Below are 24,928 nucleotides of genomic sequence, written 5' to 3' on the forward strand. Positions count from 1 at the left end.
TCTGAGCAGCATTCAGAGTTTATTTCCCACAGAGCTTCTTAAGAGCCCCTGCCCCATTCAGTTTGGGAGATGGATAGTTCCTTGGCTCATGCTTCCAGCCATGTTGTTCAGAGGTCTTTGTCAGAATAAACGCCACAGCTCCTCACTTCGGCCTCTTCCCTCCCACCATGTCCTGGTGATGTTCTGAGTGGATGAAACAGAACTGAGCTACAGTGGCTTTGATACAAATAACTTGATCCAAGGTGGATATGTGTTCCCCTCCTTGCTTCTCCTCCCTCCCTTGTTCTGTAGTTGTGGAGGTGTTTGTTCCTCCTTGTTCTTTGATTTAGGCCTGCTTCCTAACTGTGCTGGATTCCTGACCTCTCCTGTCCCAGAGATGAGCCAACAGAGACTACCAAAGGAGGCAGTATTATGGGGTGCCCTCTGAAGAAACATCAGGCCCTCAGGTCTGTTGGCTGCTGCACCTCCTCCCAAAGCAGCCATTGGGATTATCTGAGACCATTAGTAGGCTTCCCGAGAAGTTATTCTTGGGAAGATGCTGAATGTCCTCACCAAGTTGCGTTCCTCTCTAGCCAGTTTCTTGGGACTGGCTGTACCAGTGCCTGTTTTTTTTCTTTCAATGCCCATGAAGAGTCATCTCCCATCTTTTGCAGCAGTTGCTGGTTTTTCTTTGAGAAATCAAGTCTAAAGTTATTCATATTGAAATCTGATGTATGTCAAATACAGTGTAGTTTTTCAGCACAGAATTTAATTTGGTCCTCATAACTTCACCTTGAAGGTAAATAGTATCCCCAGTTTTGAAGATGAGCAAGCTAAGGCTCAGAGGTAAAGGTCTTGCCTAATATGACCCTGCTTTTAAGTGGTAGAGCCAGGTCTCCAGTCCACATAGGTCTGTTTCACATTCTGCCCTGTGCTGCTGTATATGTGGGTGCCACGCTCTGCTCTGATTCCTCCTGTGAGGTCGGGGGAAATGGAATGCCTTAGTGTAAAGAAGAGCCATTTAGAGAACAGATACAGGTGAGTCAGATGCCAGAACTCTGCAGCATCAGTCTGAAAGGAGAAATACATATCTTATTTACTCAAAATGCAAAAATAATAGGGAAAACAAGAGCTTAGTGTGTATATAGTGTACATTGTTAATTAATTCCCTAAAATTTATTTGGCAGGAGGTGTTAGGACACTCCTTGGCTTGACAGCATCTATCATCTTCCTTCCTTTGAGAGACCAGTACAAGTGACTGTCACTGCTCTGTCCCTAAGCAAGGATCTACAGCCTGTTTCTTGCTGTTCATCTCTTGCCACCTTCCCTGTCCTGTGGACAGACCGCACTGCCTGTGAGTTGGACACAGGTCCAGGGCTAATCCTCCTTACTTGTGGCTTCTCTGAGACCAGTGGGATCTCAGCTTTGAATGGCCAGGAAGCTGGAAGTGACTACCCCAACAGGCTATGGGTATCCAGGACAACTACCAGCCTAGGAAGCTGGGCAGCCCCAGCCTGCCACCTCCTCACTGACCAGCACGTTAGTGATGGGCAGCATTGATTGCTTTCTCTCTGTCATGTGCTCTGCTAAGTGCTGGACATCCATTATATCATTCAGCCTACACAGCAGCCTATGTAGCAATGTCTGCAGTGTCACTCTTACTAGCTTACTGGCCCCAAGTAAAGAGAACTTGGACTAGAAACCAATTGAAGACAATTTAGAATATCCTGTTTGGTACTTACTGTGTTAGGAGTTCAGAAAGGGAAAAATAGTGTGAGCCAGAGTAATTAGGGTAGGCTTCCTAGAAGAGACTTATCTTAAGCTGGATCTCAAAGGAAAAACAAGGTCAAAGCTTGAAAAGTGGAGGGCTTTCTGGGCAGGGGACAAAATTTGAGCCCAAGCAAGGAGTCATACAAATAAATGCAGGATAGAATAATGAGTCCAACCAGGCTGCGGGCAGCAGCTGTGCTGCAGAAGAACAGAGAAGGCTGCAGAGGCAGTTAAGCCATTGTCCCAAGCAGAGTTTGGCCCTGATAGGCTACACAGTGAGGAACCATTAAGTGTTTTGGGGTCACAAAGCAATGTCCTGGCATCAGTTTTACATGGAACAAGATGATAGTGAACTACCTGGAGAGAAAACCCAGCAGATGACGCGGCACTCGGGGATGGGGCAGTGGTAGTGCCCCTCTGTGGATCTGGCCTATAATGGAACTTGGTGCTCTCTGGAGACCAGAACTTGGGAAGCAGCAGGAGAGCACTGTGAGAGCAACAGGTGCCTTCAGGCACTTGTCTGGTGTAAGTTGCAAGGAATTAGCAGGTCTATGACTGATACTGCTTTTCACCACCTTCTGTTCCAGGTTGAATCCCAAAAATGTACACCAGAGGCCTACAGTAGCCCTGCTCTGTGGCCCCCATGTGAAGGGGGCTCAAGGTATCAGCTGTGGAAGGCACCTAGCCAACCACGATGTTCAGGTCATCCTTTTTCTGCCCAACTTTGTCAAGATGCTGGAGTCTATCACCAACGAACTGTCCCTCTTCAGCAAGACCCAAGGTCAACAAGTGTCTAGTCTCAAAGGTGAGACCTGTGCACTAGTTTGATGGTCCAGTGGTGCCACCCTGTGGCCACAGGTAGAAAGGCGCCATGTGTAAAATTAGTGCTCTGCCTATCAGGAGTCTCAGAGCTACATAAGGAAAATGCCCTTGATAACTAGCTTGCTTCTCATCCCTTCACTCTCCTCTGTTTTCCATTACTCAGATGGAGAGCTTGGGGCCTCTTTATTCATTTCACAACTATTTATGGCACTATTCCTGGAACTGGGGATATGGAAGTAGACTTTAAAAATCCATGCCTCTGTGAAGCTTACATGCTAGTTAGGAAAAAGTCAAGCAGATGAGTAGGTAGCATTTATGTTAAGTCAGGTGGTAAGTGTCATGAGAAAAATAAAGCAGAGAAGGGAGACAGGGAGTGTTAGAGGGTGAGTTGGGCATAGGAGATGAGGTTAGAGAGGCATTGCTGATTGTGGTTGTGAAGGGCCTTATGGATCACTAAAAGAGTTTGGGCTTTTACTCTGGTGAGATGCACTGGAGGAACAAATAGAGGAATGTTATAATCAGACTCAGTTCAAACCATCATTCTAGCAGCTGTCTGAGAGTAGCCTGTAAGAGTACAAAAGGAAGTGTTAAGAGGGTCTTTGGATATAACCTGAGAGAGAGTAGTGGCTAAGATGGTGCTAGTGGTGGAGGTGGTGAAAAGTAGCTAATTCTGAATCAGAAATTTTTTATATATTTTTACTATAAACCTTAAAAAACATACAAACATTCTTGACATACACTGAATCAATTTTGAAGACAGAGTCAACAGATTGAATGTGGAGGTTGAGAGAAAGAACGGCTCCAAGGATTTTGACCTGAGGAACTGGAAGGATGGAGGGATCTTTTACTGAAGTGGGAAGACTGGGGGAGGGGGAGCAGAAGCTCAGTTTGAGATGCCCATTGGATATGCAGGTGAAAATGTTAATTGGATAGTAGGATATATAAGTGAAGAGATGTAACGAGAGTTACAAATATTATGAATGTATAGGTGTTAAAGGCTTGATAATCCTGGATAAGGTCACTTAGGAAGAGAGAATAGAGAAGTCTGAGCTTCTTGTTTAGAACTCAGAGAGTTGAGAAGAAACCAGCTAAGGAGACAAGAGCCTGTGAGGGAAAAGGAAAACAGTATGGTACCTACAAGCCAAGTGCAAGATGTGATCAGCAATTCACTAGAGGTTCATTCAAATGAAGATTTGAGAGTTGAACACTGGATTTACCAGTGGAGAGGTCTCTGATATCTGGACAAAAGCAGTTTCAGGGGAGTGGTAGGGCAGAAGTATGGAGCAGGTTTAAGAGAAAATGGGGAGAGACATATTGGAGAGAACAAATATGGCCCAGTGAGTGAGCCTTGCCCGAGGTCATATGGCAGGTCAGGGGCAGAGCTTGGACTGTCTTACTCAGGCCAGGTTCCTCTGGGCACTCAAGATAAGATACTATGCTCATCTCAAGAACCTCGTGGCCCACAGGGTCCCTAGTGGTCTGCTGTTAAGTAGAGAAACTATGAGTCTAGTTGAGAAATGTCATTTCTTTAGGCTGATAGCCAGGAAAGGGGCCTAGTGTGGGTTCACCTTAGACTTCTGGCTACCCAAAAGGCTTCATATCCCAACTGCCTCAGGAGGCAAGTCTAATGATGATGACCCTTGAGTTCTGTCTGCTTTCTGCTATTCTCAATTCAACCTCTTAGGCTGGTTCAAGACTTACAGGGATGTACTGTTGAGATGTCCTGTTATTATACTGTCCCAAAGACCGGGTTATAGCAGAAGAGCCTTTTTTAAATACCTTGGAGAACAGTGATAGGTTCTCTACCCATTCTTAAGGCTGAGTTGAGAAGAAGACCCATTCCCATTACATAAGAAGGGACCTGGAGGAAGGCAAGCCTACTCAGGTGAGAAAGTGAACCCTAAGTCGAATGAGTAAGCATATTTTTGCCCTTCACATTTCTCTGAGTTCATCAGCGAATAGTAGTCACCCCTGTTTCTTCTGGGCCCTGGGCAGGATTTCCCTGTGAGGGCTGTCTTAGCAGTGGACTCATTTAGTCAGAGGCTTGTCTGTAAGGCAGAGCAGGTGAGGACCTCATGTACAGTCTAGCAGGACACTGGACCCTGGGGACTCCGTGAAGGCAGTGGCCCATCAGGTCAACATGTCCTTGGTCTCCAGCACCTAGCTCAGCCAGGACTTGGAACTCCCAGGGTCTGGGCCAGGGTCTGGGCCAGACTTTAGAAGGTTAGTCTGCGGAGATGTATCAGGGTGGTGTTTGAGAACAAGATGTTCTTGGGGGTACCTGGGCTGCTTTTTGCTTATAGGGAGTTTCAGATGGTGCTTGTCTCTGTCCACAGATCTGCCCACTAGCCCCGTGGACCTGGTGATCAACTGTCTGGATTGTCCTGAGAATGCCTTCCTGCGGGATCAGCCCTGGTACAAGGCAGCTGTGGCTTGGGCCAACCAGAACCGGGCACCAGTACTCAGCATAGACCCTCCTGTACATGAAGTTGAACAGGGCATTGATGCCAAGTGGTCATTGGCACTGGGCCTACCTCTGCCGCTGGGGGAGCACGCAGGCCGTATCTATTTGTGCGACATCGGCATTCCCCAGCAGGTCTTTCAGGAGGTGGGCATCAACTACCACTCACCCTTTGGCTGCAAGTTTGTCATCCCCTTGCACTCTGCCTAGAGGGACTCTGGGCAAGCTGGACCTTGCAGTTTTCAGCCACTCCTAACACTGAACTTGATAACGAACGCCTTAAAGGATGTGAAGCTTCATGGACCTTGTTAAATTTTTTTTCTTTTGGATTTGTTTTTTCTGTGAGAGAACAGAACGTATTTAAAACTGACCTGTCATCTGCCCTTAGCCAAGGAAGGCTTTCCCACTGGCTGTTGGGCTGCAGGCCAAGTGCACAGTGGCTCTGCACTCATTTCCCTGCATGGCCAGGTGGAGCTTTGTTTACAGACATAGGCAGCTCTCAGACTGTTTCAGGTTTACAGCCATTGGACCTGGGCAAGTGCCTCACAGGGTGGGGTACTTCCTGCCTAGGGGCCTGTCCCAGCTCTGTTTCAGGGCTTGTGGCTTTGTGTTTCTCTGGCTTCCCCCAGCCGGGGCAGCCTTTTCTCTAATCATGCAGAACCAGTGGCACTGCACTTGTCCACAAGAGGGCAGACTTTGGGTCTCCATTCATTTTGAAGGCTGAGCCCTACCACAAGTTGATTTAGGAGCTTTGACCCTTTTTCTGAGCTGATCCAATTTTATGCTGGGATTTTTCCAACAGTACTTCCCTCCTTTCCACTCCAGCCCTGTGAGAGGCAGGAAAGGGATTGCATCAGGATGGTGTTACTCTATTGGGGTTTTATATTGTTTTTCTGTTGTCTTCAGCACAGGTAGTGAAGTTAGGTTATTGTAGCACCACAGTGCCCATCTTGCCAGCAGTGCCCCCCCACCCCATACCATCTCTAGCTGGGGGCTGAGCCTTTGCCTAGACTGGGACCAGATTCAGCTTTAATGCTCAGTATTGGGGAGCCTGGTGCTGAGTCAGAAGAGGCTCTCTGACACTTCTGTCCTAGGCCACCACTTCGCCCACCTCCTTGCCCTCACACACATTATCCTCCCCCCACTTACTTTGTCTCCTTACCTCTCCCCCTAAAAATATATATCCCTATAGCTATCATGCCAGACCAGAACAATATGTGGGCTCCACCCAAGCTCCCAGAATGTCCAGACTTGGAACCTTATATGGTTGTCCACTGTAACAGATGGACAGAGGCCAGTGCCTGATGGCAAAGATGCCAATGAGGCTTGTTCTAGATAAGCTAGCTGGTGGGGTTCAGCCATAGGTACATAACCACTGTTTGGATCCTCAGGGGCTGAGCCCCAGGACCGCAGAAGCTTTGGAGGCTGCAAAGGGCTGGTGCTTTAAAGCCTTTTTCAGAGCTTCAGGCTTCCTTCTGCTCTGTGCCTCCCAGATCGTTAAGGGGGCAAGCGTGGGAGGGTGTGCCAAGGATTGTGACCTGGGTGGGTCCTGGTACCAATGGTTTCACACTGTTCATGACTTTTCTTGTAGGAGCAAAGCCAGGAGCAGATGAGGAAGGGCAGAAGGCTGGTCCCTCCTTTCCTCCCCTCCTCACTAGAATGTTAAATTATCTCCAGTACTGGGAGGTGGTCGGGGACTGTGAGCCTTGTGCTGCCATCCTCTCTAAGCCTCTGCTCACTCTCAGGGCCAAGAAGCTCCCAAAATGTGGCCTTTCTGAGAGGCAGGGCCATAATCTAAGGAGCAGTGCTGGGTAACAGGCATTTTAGTGGGCAACCACTGAACAGGTTCTGGCTGCCTATCATTGCAGTTAGCCCCCCAGCCCTCACCCCCCCGACTGGGTTCAATAGAAAATGGGCTAAAGGAATTCCTGGCCCAGAAGATTCTGTTTACCCCAGTAAGTCACAGTGGCCCTGGGGCTGACAGCCTTGTTGAAGGGCCATTGGGAATTTGTATCCAAGCTTCTCTCTTTCCCCAGGTGGCACTGGGGCCTCTCCTGCCCTCAGCCTGGGCCTTCTCCAGTGGTATTAAAGATAAGTGTGATTCTTCTATCTTCAGCTCTTCTCATAGATATCCTATCCACAGTGCCCAGACCTCAAGGCTCCAGTCAGGTGTCCAGACTATCACTCATGCAGCTCTTGGGGGACCAAAAACCAGCACTAAAATAAAGCTGAATAACCAAGCCCACCTTGATTGCCTTACATCTGACCACCTTCAATATACCAGTCACTGTCCACTCACAGCCTGGAGTCTCAGCCAGCAACAGGAGGTAGGAGGACAGGCAAAACCCAGGCCCTGCATGGCTAGCTACAAAGGGATGCTTCCCTTATATTCCTCAGGGTTCAGAGGTAGAGGAGACAGCAGGAGAGTGGGTGCAGAACAATGCGTGGGGGCCTTCCAGGGCTGCTCAGCAGGCCAGTTCCCTCAGCCCCACCTGCAGGTCTTGCTGGCTGTTACTTTTGTGCCTGGCCCAGTTCACACTTAGGCTCTCCACAAGCTCAACTGCTAAGAAAGACTTTATTAATAAGGTTGGGGAAGGGAGAAGGCAGGGAGCCTGGAGATGGACACACTGGTACCAGGGGGTTACAAACAGTAAGAAACACTTTATTATAACTTTACAACATATAAATAGCTTGGGTCAAATCTGTGCTTTCTGGCAGCTGGGCACCATGTCTCCTCCCCCACAAGCTCCTGCCTTCCTTCACATTGCACTGTTCATTGGGTGGCTCTGGCCCTGAGGCCCAGTGGTAGAGGCTGGAGAAAAGGGGTCGGGGCAGCCCAATCCCAACCTCCATCTCTGTGCAGTGGCCTGTGCCTGTCATCTGCTTGGGTTGCGGCTGTTGTGGAAGGACCGCTCCTCAGGGGTCAGGCCAGCAAAGAAGGGGTGCAGCAGGGCCTCCGCCAGTGTGATGCGCTGGGCAGGATCAAATTCTAACATCCTCCTCATCAGGTCAAACAGCTGCACGTGCTCCAGGGAATCTTGGAGCATATAACTCTGCTCAGGAACACAAGGTGCCTCAGTGTGATGGCAGGTCCTGGGAAGCCACGTCAGGTCCCCTCGCCTCTGGGAATCCTTGCTGGACTGGGCAAAGGAGGCACTAATGCCTCCCAGAGGGCTCTACTTCCGCCCTCCTGGACAAAAACGAGCTGCTCCTTTCCTTTCATGGTGGGATTTAGTTTTGATCTGAACTCAGCAGACTACTGGGTATCTTGAAGGACTGGTGCCTCTGCCCCCACATGCAGTCCTGACAGGTGGGTAGAAATCACCTCTGTGAAATTCACTTGTCCGAGCACCAAATGCAGTTGACAGAGGCTTCCTGGTCATATCTAGTTCTTCCCTCCCCCTCACCTCAGTTCTGCCTAGTTCTTCCCAAAATTGAGGGGGCAGAAGCAGCAGGGTCTCTGACATTTGGCTCTTCTGGTGTTCCCCAGTTACATCCATAGCCACCCTGTGGGGAAGGGGTGGGGCTAATGGCCTTTCTGGGGCAATTTGCAAGAAGCCCCACTGCCAGCACCCAGCAGTCCTGGGTACAGCATCCCATAGAGGTAGAACGAGGAGGCAGCCCTTAGCTGCCTGTCCTGTCTCTCTGCTGTATGTCTGCCCAGTGCCTGAGGTCTCCTTGGCATGAGATGAGCTGGGGGAAGCCAGAAACTGACCTTCAGAGGTTTGCAGTTCTCCTTCACATACCGGCCATCTGAGCTGTTCTCATCCCAAACCAGGCCCCCTTTGTAGAAATATTTCTGCTTCCTGGAAGTGGTGAGGAAGGGTCAAGTTATGGGAGTGCTAGGGAACAAGCCTCAGTGGGTCATGGCAGGATGGGGGTAGGGGGCAGAGGGGACCGCATTTCCTGGCTAGACAAAGGAAAACAGCACCCTGGGAAAAGGCAGTAAAGCACGCAAGTGGTAGTGGCCTGACTGAGCAAAGCAGGAAGGTCATTCAAAGTGAGGTACAGGGAAACCTGCTGTGAGCCAGAAGGAGCCATGGACTTCTAGCATCGACTATCCATCCAGTACTCTGTTGACCCAGCCAAGAAGAGAAAGGCCCCTAGCCCAGCCCTGAGGGAACTACCAGGGTCCTTACCTGGTACGATGGATCATGTGTGAAGGGATGGGCCCTAGGATCTTCTCCATCATCACCAAGTGCTCTCGGTTTTCGTGGGTCTGTGGGTGATCAGGGACAGAGCAGGTTGGGGTCAGAACCAGCTTCAGCCCCCTCAGGGAGAATAAGGGACAAATATATGAGCAAATGCCCTCCCTTTCCAGGAGATACAAACCCTCCAATGGAGCAACAATCTGAACTGGTGGCAACCTATTCTCAGGGTCAGGCTCTCAGTCAGCCTGACCTCCAGGGTCTTTCACGTGAACTCAGCCTAACACAGCTCTCTGGTTAGGTTCCTCGTTCTCTCAAGAACACGCTTTGTTCCACCCCATCTCTGTGCTTTTACACATGCTGTTCCCCTTGCCTAAAATGCTCACTCCTCCCACCCCACTCTACCACTGCCTAAAATGCTCACTCTTCCCACCCCATTCCACCATCCTTGATGGCCTAGCTCAAGATTCCTCCTTGGGTGTCCCAGTTACACTGACCTCTTCCTTCCCCTGGGCACTTCCAACCCTTAAGAGTCTGAATGTCTCAGTGGATGACTGATGGAGAGTGAATGGCACCTGTCTCCTCAGCCACACAGGGATTCCTACCCGAGGCCTTATCAGGGAAGCACTGCTCAGGATGGTGAAGCCACATGGGGAGGCTGTACCTGGAAGAGTGTGAAGCCCCGGTAGTACTCAAAGAGAATGCAGCCAATGCTCCAAACATCACAAGGCTGTGCCCATCCCAGCTCTGAAAGCCAAGGGGGAGAGGTTATGAGTTTGAGTCCTGCTCCTAGCCCAGTGGTCAAAAAGGGCAGCCTCCACCTTGGCTGCCAGGACTTTTGCCCCAACCCCAGCAGAAGTCCCTCACTCCAGAGGGCTGACCCTACAAGGCCATGTCACAGCCACAGTGAACCATGAAGCTGATGCCTTAGCTGGAGACACTGCCCACCCTGGTTAGCAGGCAGTTCAGCACACTACTGCTCTGCTCAAACCCTTCCAACCATCACTTAACAAGGTGTGGGGGCTGTACAGTCACTCACCAAGAATCACCTCTGGTGGACGATAGTGACGGGTGGCCACAATGGTCGTGTGATGCTCATGGTCAAAGGTGGCACTGCCGAAGTCGGCCACTCGGATGCTGGTGTTCTTTACTGACTTTTCCTCACAGCTCTGAACAGCAAGACTGTGGGTCAGGACTCTACGTCCAATGTGTGGCCCACCCCCAAGCAAGGCCTTGCCATCTCACCACCACCAATACCTTGTGCTCATTGTAGAGGGTTTCAAACTCAGAATTCACAAACAGGATGTTCTCTGGCTTCAAGTCTGTGTGGGTCAGTTGGTTCTCATGTAGAACTAGGAAGTCGGGGAAGAGGGCAGCAGGCACTGAGAACCTGGACTTCCTCTCTAGCTCTCTTACCAGCTCTCATCCAGAAGCCTCAAAAGCCAGCAACTGCCAGAGCCCTCACACCCCTAACACTGACAAGGGGCCAAAGGAGCTGGACCCAATTCTGCCTCGCCACTGGCTTCCCTCTTGAGAATACTCTATGCTTGGGGTCTTCGGGGAGTTCTGATACTTTAAAAGGGGAAAGGCTAATTTTCCATTCAAAAACAAAAACAGGGCGCGCCATGGTGGCTCAGCAGGTAAGAATGCTTGCCTGCCATGCCCGAGGACCCGGGTTCGATTCCCGGTGCCTGCCCATGTTAAAAAAAAAAACAAAACACCTCCCTCTGCCTTTCCTCGGAATAGTCAAAACCTCATCGACCTCACGCCAAAGCTGCAGCCATACCCTTGGGTGGTTCCCTCTCCTCAGCACCAGCCACTTAATTAGTGCAGCTCAGTGCAAAATGAAAATGCAGGTCCCCTTGTGAAAACTGAGAATATCGAGATGGTGACAATAGAGCACTAAACCAAGCAAAGGACCCTGTGCAACTACCCAAGCCATACATCCCTACATCTCCTTACTCACAGCCCCGCACAAGGAAGTAAGTCTGCCTATCCCATCTAGCCCCCATCCCGATGACAGGGGCTCTCTGCTACTTATCACTTATAGGCTCAAAGTTCCCACTTGGCATTCAAAACCCTCAAAATGGTGTGGCCCACTGTTCCCCAATATGAGCCCGCTGTTTACTGGAGTAAGTCAGAGTCCGTGCCAGGGTTGAGGCCTCTGCTTAGCAGTTCGCCTTGTTCAGACTGCTCTTGCTGTGCCCTCTACTACCCAGACCCTACATGCTCTAGCTCTGGGTCTATCTACCTTTTCTCCAGAAGCCTTTCTGCACTGTTCCAGCCTTCCCAAGTCCTGCAACACTGAGCACTGTAGGTGGCAGTGAGGCATGATGCTTAGAGGGTCTCGATGAGGGTAATGCCTGAGGATGGGACCTGCCAGGCCAGGCTTCTACCTTTTTATCCTAGGCAAGGGGTTGGGAGGTGGAGTTGGTAGCTGATAACTCTAGTGTAGCTCTTTGTTTCTCCCTGAGTGCCTGGGGCAGAGGCTGGCTCAAAGGGGTCTTGGAAGGCATGCCTGCCTTTCCATCCTCACAGTGAAATTCCAACTTGAAGTCAGAAGGCCTTTCAGCCAAGGTCTGTGAGGCTAGCAGATAGGTCAGCAATGTGCTGTGGGAATAGGGGAGAATGTGATAACCAGGTGATGCTGCTGCAGTATGTGACTGCCCCAAGCTCTATCTGAGCATGGGTGAGCACTTACATCGAAGGGCGTGGCAAAGCTGGTAGGCCATGTGCCGGACATGTGGCAAGGGATAAGGCTGGAAGTTATTCTCCTTCAGGAACTCAAAAGTATTCTTGCCCAGGAGCTCAAAGGCGATGCACATGTGGCCGTGGAAGTTGAACCAGTCAGACATCAAGACACATAGGCTAGAGGAGAAGGATGAGTGGGGCTCAGGCTCCATGCTGGGGGGGCTACCATCCTCAGATAAGGCCAAACCTACTCCCTCTTAGGCCACTGAGTCACACATCATGATAGAGATGCACAGGGAGAGAGAGAATCAATTAACACAGGAAGAGGGTATCTCCCCACTGGCTCCCTCATAGACTAGCTCTGAGCAAGGACTGACATGGCTGTCACGTGCCTTGCCACCTGCCTCCCATTCCATATTAATAATATGGGGCCAAGCTCTGGCTCAGAGTTGCTTTTAGGAAGAGGTAGAATAACACGTGCATGCTTCCCAGGCCTACTGCTGCTTTATTCACCTTCCCGCTCAGCTGACCTACATGACGGCAGGTCTGCGTTGGAGATACATGCCTGTCCAGGGCTCAGCATTGCTCAGAGGAGAGGCTGTGAGCATCCTGTTTGCTACAGGCAGGCTTCCCTTTGGATGTCTCCTGCTACACGAGCACCCCACACAGCTTCATGTTAATTATTGTATGTTATGCCCTCCACAACCCAGTGAGATCCCAATTCCCAAATGCAGGGAGAAAGGTCTGCCCCTGCCCTGGAACACAAAGCTGGGGAGGGTGGAGCCTGCACAGAAGTCCAAAGACTCCTTCCAGCAAGACTAACTTTGCTAAACTCCCCTGACCCTGATTGTGGGCAGAGGCACAGTGCCAGCCAGGTACGTAGGTCACTGCTCAGTGTGGAGTCCAGGCCTTTGGGGCAGGAACAGACTCTGTCTCCATGGAAGGCTTCTCTCCCACTTTTGGCTGACACTCACAACTTATTTTCTTTGTCTTTCTCCTTGATTTTTTTGAGAACATTGATTTCTAGCCGGGCAGCCTCCCGATACTTGCCCACGTTGCGGATGATCTTCAGGGCAACCTGAGACTTCCCTCTGGGAGAAGGAAGCAGGGATTCTCATCAGTAGCTGTTCAGCCTTTCCCCTAACTCCCATCCCAACCCAACTCCCAAGAAATGCCACTCTGGATCTCAAGTACCAGGCCTGCCCCCTGCAACACTGGACCTCTAACAAACAGTAAGTGCCCCGCCATCTGTGAATTAATGCTCTTGGCACCCATGCCAGCCTTGGACTTTTATGATCTCAGACACTACCAGCTCCCAGGGGACAGTGTAGGCATAGGAGCAGAAGCCAATCCTGCTGACCAGTGGTCCCAGACTTCACTCAGTAACCCAGCCTGCAGGCCAGTTTAGTCCCAACCTAGCCAAGCCACCCTTTAGTGCTCTCATGCTGCACTGCCTGACCTTCCAGAATGTGCTTCCAATGGCTGGGCAACAACTGCCCGCTGGGGTGGGGGTTGCAGGGTGAGTGAAAGCCTGCCAAGAGGTTAAGAGTACCAGAAATGGGGTCCTCTTGCTGTGATGCCCATGGTCACTCCCTTCACCACAATCCTTTCCAGACTCACCCACCTACTTACTGGCCACAAGCATGTACTGTTGCCACTGAGTGCTACACAGTGTCACTGAATGCCAGGCCCCTTGGCCTCCAGTGAGGATTTTAACAATTCCTACTTTGCACACTCCACCCCCAAACCCACCCCCATAGGCCACTTCCAGAACATGAGTAGAGAAAGAAGCCTCTGGCTGAGGTTCAGTTGCTAGGGCCTGTCAGGAAGGGACAACTATGGATCAGATGTCCAGTAGGGAACTGGAGCAAGGCAGTCTGGCTTGCAAGGTGTGTCCTCTGGGGCCTAAGAAAAGGCTCAGAGGCCTCATGGCAGAGAATCCTCTATAGCTTTTTTCTCCCTATCCCATTTTCGAGGAATTACGGGTACTCAGGGCAGGAAAGGACCTCAAAGGAAAGGCCACCCCTCCAGCCTCCTCCTTGACCAGGATCCCTCAAAAGTACTCCAATTCTAGATTTGGAAGCTCAGCACCTCCAAAGGCACCCCTGTCAAGACTGGATGACTTTGAGAATAAGGGTCTTCTTTTGCTGAGGTGAATTCTGCCTCCTCCTAACAACTCTCACTGCATATGACTCTGCTTTTGGGACCCAAAGGTTTCCTGAAACCTGTGCCTGATTCTTAGTGATTTGGGCTCATTTCCCTCTGACTACTCAGGGTGGCATGGCCCAGAGAGCTCAGCTTCCTCAAGGGTCCCTGCTCTCAAACCCGCCACATCTCCACCGGCCATGTTCTCTGGACAAGGCACAGTCTGGACACTGGCCCACTGGGTCTGAAGAGTGCTCAACTGGGAACTGGGAACAAAGGGAGCAGTCACAGGGGCATGGGACATTGGGGATGGTTCACTATCCTTTCTGAGCACCCTCTTCATGTGTCTGATCCCCTCAATGTGGGAGAGCTCTGCAGGACAGGACAGCCATGCCCAGCGGTACCAAGCTGTAGCTGTGGCACTGTCCTGAATGTGCTTATCTCTAAACCAGTTGGAAGGTCACCAATGGGCAGCACAAGGGTCAGACAACACAGCAGGAACACAAGCCCTACATACCTAAAGAGCCATATCAATGAGAGCCAGCAAGATTATAGAGGTAACTGGCTCCCAGGAGATGTGCTTCCCCAGCTCAGAGCTAAGCGGGAAGGAGGTAAAGGGTTCCAGTCTTTGGGAATAAGGGGACTATTAAGCCTGAAGGGAGGGAGATGCCCTCAGCAGTACCCCAGCACATGCAGGTATTCCCTACCTCTCCTTGAGCACACTCAGTGAGGACCACACCCAGGCCTAGTCACACTGGAGAAGGCAGTTGCCTGCTGGCTTAAGAAAGCCCAGGATCTTCTTCTCTTGATTGGTCCTGGCCCTGAGGGCGGGGCTCAGGCTTGGACTGGGCTCAGAGGCATTCCCAAACCCCCTGCCAGGCCGAGAACTTAAAGAACCACAGGAAGCCAGGACCTCTGCCCTGTCCTGATGCTCACCACAGCCCTGGGTAAGTGGGGAAGCTGGGGTAGAACCATTCACTGAAGAGCAATTTTTGGGCAGGGATGCCTGTGGACCCTAAGCATTTCTCCCTTATTTCAGAGATCAGCAGAACACCAACTTGTGCAAGTCAAACCCTGCTTTGGTGCTACCCTCCAAAGAGAAAAAAAGTTGAGCTCTGATCACCATCCACCTCAAGACCCTCAAGCTAGCTCTTCCCAGGATGATCACACCCCAAAGGCAGCTGCTGCCCCAACCCCTCACCTGGCATGGTCCAAGCACTCCACGACCTTGCCAAAGGTGCCTTCGCCCAGGTTCCCCACGATCTCATCTAGGAGAGAAAAGAAGCAGGGCATAAGCGTCTGGATGGCAGAGGGCAGGCAACTCTGCAAGTTCACAGCATTCAAATTCTCAAAAATAAAAAAGGTTTCTCTCTCACTGCTACACTCTTTAAAACAGAAGTTGCTAGCGTCTGTGTCACTCAGGCAATTACTGGTGGCCCCACTAAGGCGCCACGCGCACTAGAGGCCCCTCCAGGCAGGAGAGGTCTTGTCTAACAAGGGGGGTAGAAAGTAGAGAGGTAAAGTTTTACGAAAGGTGGCTGTACATCGCTCTTGGAGCCAATCGCCGATCCGGCACACCAGGTGGCCCTCCTTGTCATCTTCCACACTCCGGCTGCTGCGCTTACTGCTCTGTTGGCTTCTCTGCATGCACCGCCCCCCGAAACGCCATCCGACCAATCGCATGGTAGGCGGTTCCGATTGACAGATTGAGGTGTCAGTCAAAGGCAGAGGTGGAGACGGTGAGGAGCCGGTGGGTTGGTTGATTGGATTTTCCAGATCCCAGCATTTCATAAGGCACACAGCATATATAACGATAGGGATATTGCAAGGGACACGTCAAGACACAAACTGACTTCAAAAACAGAAAAGTAAAAACAGCTACAGGTATGTAAAGAAAACTCGGACATTATCTACAAGGTGAGGCGCTGCAAATGCTCAAAAAGATGAACAGCCTCTGCTGCTGAGGGCCAGGCTGTGAGGAGAGCCACAGCCCTGACTCCCTCCTCCAGCGAGTCTCCCCCTCCCGGCCCCCCATGGTGGCTTCAGCCAGAACTCAAGACGCGGTGAGATCGGCGCAAGAAGGCAGTTGGTCCAGCTTGGGTCCTGACCATCCAGACTAACCAGCAGGCCACTCTGGCTTCAGATGCAGAATGCCCAGCCTGTCCTCGGCTGCCTGTTCTGCCCTGCAGCCTTGCACGTGCCCGACAGCCGCCACTCAGGGCCAAGCTGCTACCTGCCCCCAGACAGCATCCTTGGCCAGACATCATCACCACTACAAGAATCAGCTTCCTATTAGCAGCCCTCCGGCCAACAGCCTCCGGCAGGGAGGGAGCCCAGGATCCTCTAGGCCCCTCGGCCTCTGAGCCTCCTACCACTGCGGCCTGCACAGGCCCCTTGCTAGCTCCTTCCCTGGCTTTGGCGCCCACGCTGTTCCCAAGCTTCACAACGACGGAGGGTACCAAAAAGAGAAGAAACGGAACCAAAGACCTACACTGCCATCCTGTGGCAGCATGTGGAGAGGCCATCAGGCCATGCTGGGTTCACCTGAAGAGTCAGCTTCAACCCATGGCCACTCAAAGACAGAGAGGGAGCAGAGACCATATCTGGTTCCCTCCACTGACCCCATCACTATTCCTCAGGGGCCTTGTGGCTAGCAGGAGGGAGAAGAATGGGGAGGAAAAGAGAAGGTAGCACACAACCCCTGAGACACAATTAACTTTCCTTCCCCAGGAGACTGAGTGCAGCATGTGCTCCTGGTCTCAGTAGAGTTCTGTGAAATCCTCCACATTAGAAACCTTGGCCAGGCCCTGCTCTTGGCCTACCACTGCATGAGGCCTGGAGTTGCCTGAGGTGAGCGCCCAGGCGGTTTCTTCACCTGCCCCATCACACAGGCAGCTCCCTCCTCCTTGCCTTGACTGCCCCTCATGTAAAGTGGCTAGGCTGAAGAGGGCCTGGCTGGAGGTCTGAAGGGATGCTCCCAATCTGAGCTGAATGAGACAAGCCCTCTCCTACTCAGGAGCACTCTAGCCTCAGGCCTTTGTGGAGGCTGGGTGGAAAGGAGACTGCAGAGGGGCAGTCCACGCCAGTTAGAGCATTCAGCTGTGTTGGGGGCAAGCTCCAGGAGGGAAGGAAGGACCAGAGCACAGAGCGGCAACTCTACTAGGATCCCTAGGAAGCTTTGGCCACCTGTACCGCGTGGCCTGTGTCTGGAGCAGCATGTAGACATGGACAGGCCGGGGTCAGTCAGTGCCGGAACCAGAGCCCCTGGGGGCCAAGAAGACAGAGGGGCCGGGCCACCCAACTTAGCCCTGCCCCTGGACCAGACGACACAGACACACACACATGCACACACACCAGTGCGTGCGCAGGGCTGGCAGTACTCACCCAGACCAACCAGCCTGAGAAAAGGTGAGAAAGAGACGAGGCCTGTAAGCCCTAGCCAGCACACTCTGGCCACCACTCACCGAGGAGGCGCTGCTACAAGACCTGGTGCGGCGTTTGTGGCAGTGGTGAGCGTGCTTGCGGGTCCGATACGGCTCCCTCTCACGTGACCGCCGACGATGATGGGAACGTGATGATCCATAGCAATCCTCTCCAAAGGATGGACTCCGCTCTTCACAACGGTATGTATCGCTGTCACGGCGCTCCCGGTATCTCCGCTGGTAAGGCAGGCGGTCGTGACTGCCAAGATGGGGTCAGAGAGACCAGTCAGGCAGAGCCCTTCCTCCCGCCAGCCAGGGCCCTACTGCCTGGCAGGAGACCTCTGTGTGGTCTTTGCTCACAGGGCTAGCCTGTGGGAACAGAGGCATCTAGACAGGTGGGGGTGGAGCAACAGGGGAGAGAAAGGTACGAAGGTACTGAGCCCACCCTCCAGAGGCTATTAACTTTGGCCTGGGGTTTGAGATAGGACCAGGGACCAATGTTGAGAAAGGACTGGGGCTTCATTTTTAATCTCCATTGAGGTTACAGGGGAGAGGTTGGCCTGGAAATGTTCTGGGAGAAGGAAGAGAAGGAACGGGCACTCAAGCTCAGAGAAAGGAGGTAAGGCAAAGAGGACAGCTAATGCTGAGGCCAGGGAATGCAGGTGAGACACAGGAGAGAAGCCCCGAGGACAGGGCAGTGATCCTAGAGCAGGCAGAGAGGCAATGATTATCTCAAGGAGTCTTGGGGCTGCCAAAGACCTCTAGATAACCTCACTAGCCCAGCTAAGGAAAGGAGCCCTTCTCCCCTACCTAGTTTTCTCTCACCTTCTGGACCGAGATCTCCGGGGGGGAGGCTCCCTTCGGGATGGGTAGCGCAGTCTCCCTTCATGTTCCCGACTGTAAGACCTCCTCCTCTTCCATCGGTAGCTCAGGTATGGGTCTGGCTCAGGGGAGCGGTATCGCTTACAGTGATGCATCTAGGCCAGGAGACACAAAAAGTCCTGCTCAACAGGCCATCAGCCATCTCCGGCCTTAGGGCTGCTCAGGGCTGCCTGGGTGCTCCTGAAGCTGAGGCCCATTGTTCTGTTTGGGGGCAGCCCCTCCCAGGGGTTTATGAAGTGAAGAAGAACTCTGAGGTCACACTGGTCAAACAACAGACAATGGGTAAGACCCTTCGCTGCCAGTGACCAACAAACAGCTGCCTCCTCAGCAAAGCATCACTGGTCTTAGAACTTGGGGAACTGGGTGAGCTGCCTCCACCATGACCAAGGGTTGACTGCAGGGAACACAGACAGGGGGTGGTGAGCACTGTTCTAGGGAGACAGTCCAAAGAAAAGGGGGAGGGGCTACTGTGCTTGACTTCCTTCTTCCCATGGGGTCCTACGAAGCAATTGCTGCCACAGTCAAAAGGCTGTTGACATAGAGTCAACACATGGGAGTGAAGCCTAGAACAGCTCAAGTTTGGGAAGCTCAAAAGTGCCTGGCTGAGGCCTGAGCCTGGAACCCATTCAAGGAAGTAAGGACCATGTGGGGGAGCCCTGGCAGATGGGAAATGAGCAGTCCTTGGAGCAAGGTGTTCAGTCCCTCACAAACACTCCCTGGCCTACCCAAGTATCTGGCCAAGTAACTCCACTGGGAGAAGGGGGAAACAAGACATGGACCCAGGGGAGCTGTCCAGCCCCTGATGGTCAGCACTAGATCTCAGCACCACTTAAGATGCCAAGGTCCTCAGAGCAACCAAATTTCTTGCCAGAGGCTCGTCGAGTACCCTTCAGACCACCTGCCGAGCGCTTTGCCTCCACCATTCCATTACTGCCCCCTTATCTAGCGCCCTTGCTTTAGGATCCACTCCTGGGCCACCTCAGGAGTATCCAAGCGGCTGATTGTCTGGCAGGCTTGTCTGTATAGGGAGGCAGGCCAAAAGGGCTCCACCCCACTATCTCTATTCAGCAGCGACTTATATCCACCACTGGGAACACCAGGCTGAATCAGTCACCAGCCGAGAAAGGTAGTTATGTGATGTGAGCTCTCTGTCCCACCCACACCCAAAATCCTGACTTTGCCTCCATGGGAAGGCCAAGCCAGAGACAGAGGCCAGCCTCCTTTCCAACCCTTCACTTGGCCAGAGCTACCCTCCAGGCATGCTCAGTCCTGTGCTCACCTTTGAGCATTACTTTAGGCCAAAACCACTGAGTTTGCCCCATTTCAACAAAAGGATCTGTCAGGAGGAAAACAGCATGGAACAGCAGCAAGGCAGATCTGACAAACCCCCTGGAGCTTCTCTGTGATCCTAAGACAACCGCTGCCCCTCTCTACCTGGAGTCCATGAGGTGATACTGGCCCAGCTTCATTAATCTTCGGAGATAAAATACTATGTGAATTCACTGGCACCTCCCCAAGAGCTTAGATTCCTGTCCTGTTTTGATGATCAGCTGACTAATATTTCACTCTTTTCCTGCAATTACCTGGAGGCAGTTGCCCAGGCTATGGAATGAAAACATTTCACATCTCACTAACTGACAGGAAGATATGCCAGGCCCTCCCACAAGGCAAGTGTGACCCTGCTTATCCTCACTGGGCAGGCAAAGCACCAGAAGACTTGGTCCAGTCCATACCAGGCCAAAAATTCCCTCCTGGCACCTAGAAAATACATATATACACACATGTTTACATTAGTGGAAAGAGCATACTCAGGTGTCGGTTTGAATCCTGGTACTGCCACTTCTGGCTGTGTGCCTTTGGGCAAGTTATTTAACTGCTCTAACCTTCAGCTTCCCCTTGCAAAATGGGGATGATAATCTCTCAAAAGCTTTTGTAAGGATTGAATGCAGCTCTCTTATAAGTCAAGGGCCTAGCACAGGTCTGGGACCACAAAAGGCACTGCAGGCAACTTACTATTGGCAGAATGCAGAAAGTTCTAGGTTAACACTTTGGGTTGTGTTTAAATGCCTTAGGAACATTAAAACATTCTGTGAGTCCCTTCTAAGGGACTTGGGGAGAGAAAGCTCTAGGCAGAAACCCTTGAACTAAATCCCAGAGCTGTCACTTACTGGCCTCATGACCGTATATAAGTAACTTTAAGCCTTAGTTACCATACCTGGAAAATGGAGATAACAACATCTACCAGCCAACTTGGCAAATAAAAGGACAGTATGAGAGGTATAATGTACCATACACCAAGGCAATGATAGGGGCAATCATCTCTCCTTTAACACATTCTAGGCAGGTAAGATATTGGAAATAGCCAACTCCCCCTCCTCATCCTCCCAGTAAGGGCACTAGGACCCATTCTTTATCCACTGTCTCTGATTCTCTTGAGACCCCAACAGGTTGCTTATGGCTAAGGGGTACAATTAGGCTTTAGGAGGCTCTGCTCTGCACGGTGAAAACGGGATTGCTAAAGAAAACCAGGTAGAGGATGCCAGTTCTCTGAACAAAGGCCTACTAGTCGCCTTCTCATTTGCAGCTACTGGCCAGAGAACTGGGCTGACAGGAAGAGCAGCCAGCCAGGTCAGCGGCTCTCCTCCCGGATCCCAGCCACCCCAACGCCCCATGGTTATTTTTGGCTGGCTCTGCCCTACCACTGCAACCTCAAACCTGCCACCTCGCAAGCTGCCGCCACCACCGGGCGAAACGCTCCTCCTTTTCAAGGGCACGGAGGAGGAAAGCTGGAAGGCCGCCAATTCCGCCTCGACAGGGGCCTCTCTCAGGCAATACCCACCCCAGGTCCACACTGGGGGACCCGCACCCGGAACTAAAGCACAGAAGACTCCTCGGCCGAGCAGCACCCCGGGCATTTGTACGGTCGGCTTGGCCTGGCCCCTCCCCAAGGGCTGGAGCGGATCCACCACCACAACAAAACACGGAGAGGCGCCTGCAGCCCTCGCTCGCATTTGTTCCTGCCGCCCCAGGTCCCAAGGATCTCATAGCCCCATCCCCTGTAACCGCCGGCAATGGCGCCGAGGGAGGACCGCAGGGGTAGCAGGGAAGGCTGGCCTGGGCCACAATCAAACTCCAGGCCGCAAGAGGAGGGGTCTGTGAATCGGAGAACAGGAAAGGGTGGGTCTGAAGGCCCCTCCAGCTATCCTAGGTCGGACTCCGATCCCATTCCGCAGGCAGGCACAGGGCCGAAACTGGATCCCTGCAGAAGCTGGGAGAGGGGACCTCAGAGGCCGCTCTGGCTCTGGCTCCGACTCCGACCCCTCGGGCTCTCGAGAGGTCGAGGTCCGCAGTGACCGACCTCCCCCCGGGGTGGGGGAGGCGGCGGGTCAGGGGTGAGAGGTCGGGGCTGCGGCCTGAGGAAGGCGGAGGAGAAAGAAAAGGAGTAGGCCGAGACCCAACAGGGAGACCGGGGACCCGCACCCAGGGCTCGCCCTGCCCAATTCATCCCCCCGCCCTACTCACTGCCCCTGCAGCCGCCGCCGCGGCGGCCCGGGGCCCACACTCACCGTCTCCCAGGCTCCCGCTGCGGCTAGGCCCCACTCCCCGCTCTGAGCGCCTCTTCCGCTTCCGGCTCCGGCCTCCGCCCGTGGTCGCCCCGCCCTTCTTGTGACGCAGCCGCCGCCAGCCGCGACTCTACCCGGCTCGGTGACTCGGCCGCTCTAGCCCTTGACTCGAAGGCTCTGGGGGACCCGCCTCCCCCTCCCGGGTCCTGACTGCAGCGCTGCAGAGACTAGTTCCGGGAGAGCCGGGGGTGCGTCTCCGGTCGCGGCCCCCCCCCCGCCTCATACCGTGTCGCGATGCACGTAAATTCTCAGGCCCTCCAGGTGTGCTGTCTCCGCAGAGGGAGCTCCGCCTGCTCTCGCGCACCGATTCGCGCGTGTCCGCCGACCCCTTCCCTGTGCGAACAGTGAAAACTGGGCGAGCTGAGCGGCGGTCGGCGTGGCTTGGCCCCGGGGCAAAGGAGGGCGCGAAAGATGGAGGCCTAAGCGCAGAGGCTAAGGAATGCGATGGCGACTCCGGGTGAGGGAAAAGAAGCAAAGGGAGAATCATTCTCTGGGTGGGAGCCTTAAACAATGTCGGCATGCCGAAGTTCGTACCTGCACGCAGACCAATTTCCCGGGAAAATACTCGAGGGCCACGTGGTGGGCCTCTTGGAGGGGCCGGGGTCTGGGATGGAAAGGGGTGTTCTTTTTCTTTTTAGCACCTTCTGAGCGTCTCACTACCGGCCAACATTGTTTCTCTGTTTATAAACCTGGCCATTTCTCCGACATCCCCCTTTTGCGGGGCCGCGAGTGTGAGATCACCATAACGCTTCCCAATAACCGTCCATCGCTTTGTGCGTGGCGGGATTATGAAGCCCTCTTTTCCAGATGAGAAAAGCGAGGTCGGGGTCCTTCGGGAGACCTCACGGTTTGTGAGCGTGCGCGCCGGGTCTGGGCAGGCTGTGGCGTCTCCGCCTCCGGGCTCTCGCTGGCGTCCAGCAGCCCAGCTGAAGGGAGTGGTTCTTAATTGCCCCGACGCCACGCGGGGGCTAGAACCCCCCTGCCCCGCCCGGCCTGAGCGGGCGAGGCGGGCTATCCCTCCAAGCTTCGGCACCCCCACTGCCTCGGGGTAGCAAGGGTTTCCCCATCCTTGCAGTGCTGGCCTCGCCCCTTCAAGAGGACTGGTCAAGTTCCTGGCGTGGGGGCGCGGTTTCCTGGCCCGACAGGCGCGGTGAGAAGAGATCCTCCCTCTCCGTAACTGCGGTCTTAAAAGTTTTTCCCCTTTTGCTCCTCTTAAATTGGGGTCTGACAGCATGGCTAGAGGAAGTGCTTAATACACCGCAGATCTGTTGGCAGCACCCCCCGCACCCCAAATAAACCCAGGAAACTCAGTAAAAATGGGATGCTTGTGACGCAAAGGCAGCTTCAAGACCGGCCCCTGGGTCCCCTTCCAATCAGATGCTCCCCCCGCCCCGCCCGTCCGCATTCCTTTGTCCCAGGATAGATGTTTGGCTGCTGATTCGTGTGCGTGCAGTGAATGACCCGGAGCCCTGCGGTCGCGTCCCAGGTCCTGCTGCTTTGGGTCCTGCTTAGGGGCCGGGATTTTGAAATTCCCGCGTGCCCCGAGATGCCTTTCCCAGCCGCCGGGTCCTTGTAGTGGCCACACCAGCCAGCTTTCATCCCCTCAGGCGAGGTGGGAGGGCTCTGTGGCGTCTCCTCCCACCAGCTAATGTTGCCCGTGGTTTCCATGGCTCCTGGGAGCTAGGCCGCAGTCTATCCAGCAGCTGAGAATGGTGGAGATTCCTGTCCACAGCCTTGCCTTGGGCGCCAGGCTTGGAGGGGTAAGTCGGCCTCCCACCATAGAGAACTCTGTCTCCCAGTAACTAAGCAGCTCTCCCTCTCCCAATTCTGCAGCCAGAGTATCAGATAGGTACCTGGAAAAAGATTTACTCTGAGGTGCAATATGGGTAACACCCCCACCCCATCCTGACAGACCGAAGTCATTTCTCCAGTGCTCATTGACTGCCTGGCACCTGACAAGAGACCCTGGCAACTCACAGCTAGGAGCTCAGGGGGTGGCCCACCCTCAGAGGAGGCTTGCTTCATATCCACCTGCCCCTCAGACCCAATCTCTTTTCTGTGTGGGTCTGGGTTGGCAGGAGGACTCAAGGATGCTCAGGAGATACCCTTGCCCTGTTCCTCTCCCTCAGCCAACCTGGCCCTATAGTTCCTCTCTAGGGCCCAGCCCTGCCCCTCTTGGTCTCCTCCTTCCCCTATCCAAGCCCCAGCTGCTCTGAGCCCCTCTCGTGCTGCTCGTCCTCTCTCCTCTGCTGCAACCATCTTTGCCTTCTCTGGGAGTAGTTAATTCACCCTCAGGCCACAACCCTAGGGTCACTGCCCCTGAAAGCCTTGCTGGGAACCCCAAGGGAGAGTCAAGCGGCTCTTTCCTCTGCCCCCATAGCTTTGTGCTTCTGCCTTGGTCCCTCAGTGGCTGTGCTGTCCCTTTGGGCTGGTCTCCAAACTCAACAGACTGACCTATGCATGTCCGTCTCCCCAGCAGATGGAGAGCCCCTCTAGAACCCAGCCAAGTGGAGGGCAGGTTCTCAGTGAGGGCTGGGGCCAGTCCTCATGGTCCATTGTGGAGAAGCCTGTGTGGTGGTGAGAAGTAGAGACAACTCAGGAGGGGGCTGTGGGAATGCGGGCATGGAGTTGGGACTAGATGGGAGAGGGTCTGGGGGCTGCTGGTGCCATCCTGGGAATGAGAGGAGTGGGCTGGGCAGGGGGGAGCTCAGCTCAGTGTTCCCCTCCCCTCAAGTGAAGATGGCTTTCCAGGACCCTGCCACACGCTCACTTTTCCCTGGGTACCTGGTACCTGGGGGAAAGGAACAAGGGAGGGGACCATGGTAGGACTCAAACCCAAAAGAAGGAGTGGGTGGGGTGAGAAGGAGTGGGTGGAGCAAGACTAGCTTAGCAACCCCTGTCTGTACCATGAGTTCCCACCTCAAGCTACTGGAACATGGGGTCAGGGCCCCCATCGGAAGCTGTGGAAGCTACAGAGGTAACCAG

General features: G+C 53.3%; 2 protein-coding genes across 7 annotated transcripts in view; one reads left to right on the forward strand and one right to left on the reverse strand.

Annotated features, from left to right (window-relative positions):
• Positions 1–10,755, forward strand: part of EDC3 (enhancer of mRNA decapping 3) — an 82,284-nt gene extending 71,529 nt beyond the window's left edge. For 2 of the 3 annotated variants that reach the window (XM_077123784.1, XM_077123785.1), the window contains exons 6-7: positions 2,337–2,554; positions 4,908–10,755. In XM_077123784.1, coding sequence (XP_076979899.1) covers positions 2,337–2,554; positions 4,908–5,242 — 553 coding nt within the window. In that variant the 3' untranslated portion in view covers positions 5,243–10,755. The remainder of the gene's footprint in view (positions 1–2,336; positions 2,555–4,907) is intronic. The other variant, XM_077123783.1, reaches the window with a different exon arrangement.
• CLK3 (CDC like kinase 3) lies at positions 544–22,231 on the reverse strand. 4 transcript variants are annotated; one of them, XM_077123787.1, is made up of 13 exons: positions 21,887–22,229; positions 18,264–18,415; positions 17,481–17,697; positions 15,561–15,657; positions 15,218–15,284; positions 12,846–12,962; positions 11,882–12,048; positions 10,438–10,532; positions 10,220–10,349; positions 9,845–9,927; positions 9,172–9,251; positions 8,748–8,838; positions 7,674–8,085 (listed from the first exon to the last, which is right to left on the reverse strand). In XM_077123787.1, exons 2-13 carry the CDS (start codon positions 18,413–18,415, stop codon positions 7,909–7,911), a joined length of 1,473 nt encoding a protein of 490 aa, XP_076979902.1. In that variant the 5' UTR covers positions 21,887–22,229; the 3' UTR covers positions 7,674–7,908. The 4 variants fall into 4 exon arrangements, with proteins under 4 accessions (XP_076979905.1, XP_076979902.1, XP_076979903.1 ...); XM_077123788.1 differs by lacking the exon at positions 21,887–22,229 and adding an exon at positions 21,843–21,880; XM_077123789.1 differs by lacking the exon at positions 7,674–8,085 and adding an exon at positions 8,092–8,335 and having other exon boundaries at positions 21,887–22,231.
• Positions 22,232–24,928: the final 2,697 nt, after the last annotated feature.

This window comes from Tamandua tetradactyla, chromosome 12, assembly GCF_023851605.1.
Source record: "Tamandua tetradactyla isolate mTamTet1 chromosome 12, mTamTet1.pri, whole genome shotgun sequence".
Classification (NCBI taxonomy): domain Eukaryota; kingdom Metazoa; phylum Chordata; class Mammalia; order Pilosa; family Myrmecophagidae; genus Tamandua; species Tamandua tetradactyla.